Below are 3850 nucleotides of genomic sequence, written 5' to 3'. Positions count from 1 at the left end.
TATGGGTAGAAGTTTTGCCCCAGGCTTTGGGTTAGGCTGTAGAGTTCCTTTCCAAGCATGTGCCCTGGTCACTACTACTGTAGCGTATATGACCTCTGAAATTTCACTGGAGATGAACTGGCTGCAGTTTTCTGAGATTTAGCCTGTGTAACAGTGCCTCGGTACAAAGTCAGGTTAATGATGCTTCAAAGAAGATAAATGTACAACTGACTGGGTTTAACAGAATTTAATTACAGTTCAGACAACTTTCAAGTAACTACTTTGTTCAGAGCAAATCTGGCCAGATAAACCCCAAAAGGGACTTAAGCAATAATTTCAAAACACTACTAGTTATTTAAATCGTTTTATAAGCCAGCCATACAGGTGTTGGGGGAGGATTGGAAATTTAACATGGATAAGTCTATACAGTGAGAAAAGGGTGCACCTGTTTTCTTGCGCTTCAGGTGTTTGGTGGCTATATCCCACCAAGCAAACATTGCCGTATAAACCAAGAGCTAAGGCGATCTTCAGTTCACGTATTCACAAAACATACTTCCAAGGTCATTTGGAGGTCACATTGACTGCCACAGCATATTTAGGAAGTAAAATCTACAGTAATAATATTATCATAAATTATGTTTATAAAAGCCTTCTCTAATAAAAGTCCCATTTTTAACTCTTGTAACCAAAGTTGTAATCACTACTAAGGAATTAACCCACTGACCCTTGGCAGTGAAATTAAAGAGATTTTACTGTGTCTAATGCCTGATGATTTTCCTCATCAACTGGCGGCATCCTCAAGCATTTGAGGTGTCAATGGGAACTAAACATTACTGAAACGGCCAGCCCATAATTGTAAGAGTGTTAGTCATGAAAAAAAAAAGATCTTCATTAACACAGAATGAATGTTACATGTTACAAGTGAAAAAACACTGGCAAAATGTGAATACAATCATAAAATATGCCTCCAAAGGCATCAAAAAACCTTTACTGCCTCTTATCTACAGTATGTGTAATATCTCAAAATGTTCTGTTTCAAAAACATTAGTTCCTTAACCTACAAAAGGAAACTTACTTCTATATAAAAATAAAAGTTCTTTTACTTTGCTGTGGATAGGTGTACTTGTACTGTACATCAAGTTAATATGAGCAATGACCTTCTAGTGATCTGGTTACAAGTTGCAAGCTCGTACAGTCTTCTGATTAACTACTGAATAAAACTTAATCTCACTAGTAAAAGTGCATTTAAAAGACCAATGAAGAAACTTGCAATACATTACACCAAGAAAAAAACATAACAGAATTGGCCAACTAGAATCTTCAGTCTAAGGTGTCTGCTGTTGTCCCTCATAGCAAATACAACCTCGATCAATGAAATAACATTGTCCACACAAGAAGCAAGGTAGTCTTGTGTCCACTGTAATAAAATGATTTGCAAATATCAAGCAATAAAATTAGTGGAGTCCTTTTGCCTTCCAATAATATTAAACTGCAAGTCAGCCATCAGGAAATCAAGCTCAGTCTTCTGCCATATCAACATCTCCCTACAAATAAGCCAACAAAAAGAAACATGACTCAGTGGTTTTGATAGGCACAGACAGCCGATCAAAAGAATCAGCTACTACACTCAGAGAAGTAATATTGAAGTAATATTCTTTCAAACCTAAGATTAAAATTCATTTTGAGGATGAGCTTTATTTTCCACTGGCTGAGGAACAAAAGGAGTGGAAAATGTTTTCTCACACACCTTTGGGGTCTGGCCCGAGGGGCCTTACATCACATGTCGGTTGCTTTTTTCCTGCCTGCCAGTGTTGACTAAATTTCAGAGCTTAAGTTCCCACCCAACCCTCCATTGACTTGAGATCTTCACCGTATCAGTTGGATATTCGTCATTGATTCTGTATTCAGTCTGTATTTCATTCCATGCTAGGTTGTGTTTGGTTGTGAAATAAAATAATCAGTTGGCAATGGTCAGCTTGACAACAACTCCCAGAATTGTGTGGGAAGAACACTCAAACCAGCCACTAGCTTCAAGTTTTATTATGGAAATTCCTGATGACTTAAAACACAACATGAAAAAATACTTTATAGTTATCTTATTCCAAAGTTATACTGGAAACCAAAGTTGCATTTTAAGGCCAGCCAGATGGAATTTGTCACTCAAATTCCCATAAAAGTGAAGTTACGAGAACAAAAAACTGTAATAATATTGTCCTTCCAGAAAGTTTTAAAACTAGTATACCCAGATAAAATGTCATGAGGGTTATTCCGGAACAAAATGTACATGTACTAGATCCTGCATGTTTTCTCAAATCCATCAGTTCACTTCTCTGGGTCTCTTCTTGATCTGTAACTAATATTCCAAGAATGTACATACCGCGTCGTGGTAGGCATCCAGCTCCGCATCAAGATCCTCAGCGGTGACATTTGCTCTTTGCGAGCCACCACCTCTACCACCCCTTCCTCTGCCACGCCCTCTACCTCTTCCCCCACGACTTCCACCTCTGCCTCCAGACTGTTGTCGTCTTCTGAAAACACATAATTCAAATGACTTAAACTCTTGTATTTGATAATCCAAGGGTTATCCATTTTTGAGCAACAAACAGCACATTCTCAATGTAACAAGTTGAAATAAAATTAATTATGACCCCGTTTAATCATCCCGGTTTATCTTGTTTTCCAGCTACAACATTTAACTAATCTAGCTAACTGGTTAAATTTCAGTCACAATTTGAAAATATTATCAGGACTAATAATTTCTGCTATTGGTTCTGCACAAAGCACCCACCTGTCACTCTGCCCCTGACCTCCTCCTCTGCCTCCTCCGCCTGATACGAAATTTGCTGTTCCGCTTACCAGTTCAATGACCATTTCTCTTCCTTAAAAACAGACAACATGACATCGCAGAAAAATGTAGTTCTGATACAATACAGCAGCAAAATGCGATCCAATTTGATTTGCATGCTCATTACAAAGCTTCCCTCCAACCCTCATTTTCATCAGAACCACAGCCGGGGATGTGTAAAGTTATTATCTGTTAAGATTTTTAGATTATTATAGTTTTAAAGTTACTACAGCAGTAATGAAAGTCAAGCATGAAAAATGCTGGCTCAAACAGGACAGAACTCTGTGATACTGGAACAATATTACTAAGCCAACTGGGAGATCATTACTTAATTGTGAGTACATAAATAAACCCCTTCGTTGATGATGCTAAGAATGTACATGAAAAACATTCATGAACGACAGAAAGAAGCAAGTTATGATTTTCTTTAACTGTGATGAGCTAAAAGTCTGCCGCGGTTCAAATTTATAACAATACTTGCCCTTCAAATGTTAATTCTTGAGATTCTTATGCTTAAAGACTCTCTGTCAAATGAGATGCATGGTGCATGTCATATGATACGAAACCTCCATTGATCACCTTGTCTCTATCTTGTACGGAATCCCTTGCAATCAGAGGTGAGTACTTGAATTAACTGATGGATTAGATTATTAATAGTGTTATTACTTCTTTTGCCTCGACTGTGTATACTTTATTACTAATTGGTAGATGTACTGATTTAATTGTTTTGATATTGGCTGTGAATTTGCCATGTCAACAGTGAATAACACCAGTGGATGACTCGGCAGTTGGACCGTGAAGTTACAATGGCAACTTATGCATATCCAAATGAAGACATCAGAGACCTGAGCCACGGAAATCAGTTTGGGATCACTGGAATTAGATATGAATAATTGATAGGCAGTTTCATTTGCTGAAGTCATTGTTTGTACTGAGTGAGCTACTGTAACAGTATTTTGCTCATTTTCTCTCTAATATTTTCAGAAGTTGTTCTGGAAATCTTGATCTTATATCATTCAACCTATG

The 3850-nt window shown here is 37.5% G+C and overlaps 1 protein-coding gene across 1 annotated transcript in view; it reads right to left on the bottom strand.

The window, feature by feature from the left end:
• Positions 1-211: 211 nt before the first annotated feature.
• The window catches only part of LOC137970502 (aly/REF export factor 2-like), an 8451-nt gene continuing 4812 nt past the window's right edge, over positions 212-3850 (bottom strand). The window contains exons 4-6 of the mRNA XM_068817024.1: positions 2768-2858; positions 2357-2507; positions 212-1523 (exon numbers count right to left, since the gene is read on the bottom strand). Coding sequence (XP_068673125.1) covers positions 1497-1523; positions 2357-2507; positions 2768-2858 — 269 coding nt within the window. The 3' untranslated portion in view covers positions 212-1496. The remainder of the gene's footprint in view (positions 1524-2356; positions 2508-2767; positions 2859-3850) is intronic.

The sequence above is a fragment of the Montipora foliosa genome, chromosome 9, assembly GCF_036669935.1.
Source record: "Montipora foliosa isolate CH-2021 chromosome 9, ASM3666993v2, whole genome shotgun sequence".
NCBI classification, from domain to species: Eukaryota; Metazoa; Cnidaria; class Anthozoa; order Scleractinia; family Acroporidae; genus Montipora; species Montipora foliosa.
Note: the sequence above shows the minus strand (reverse complement) of the source record. Positions and strands in the feature narration are given on the sequence as shown.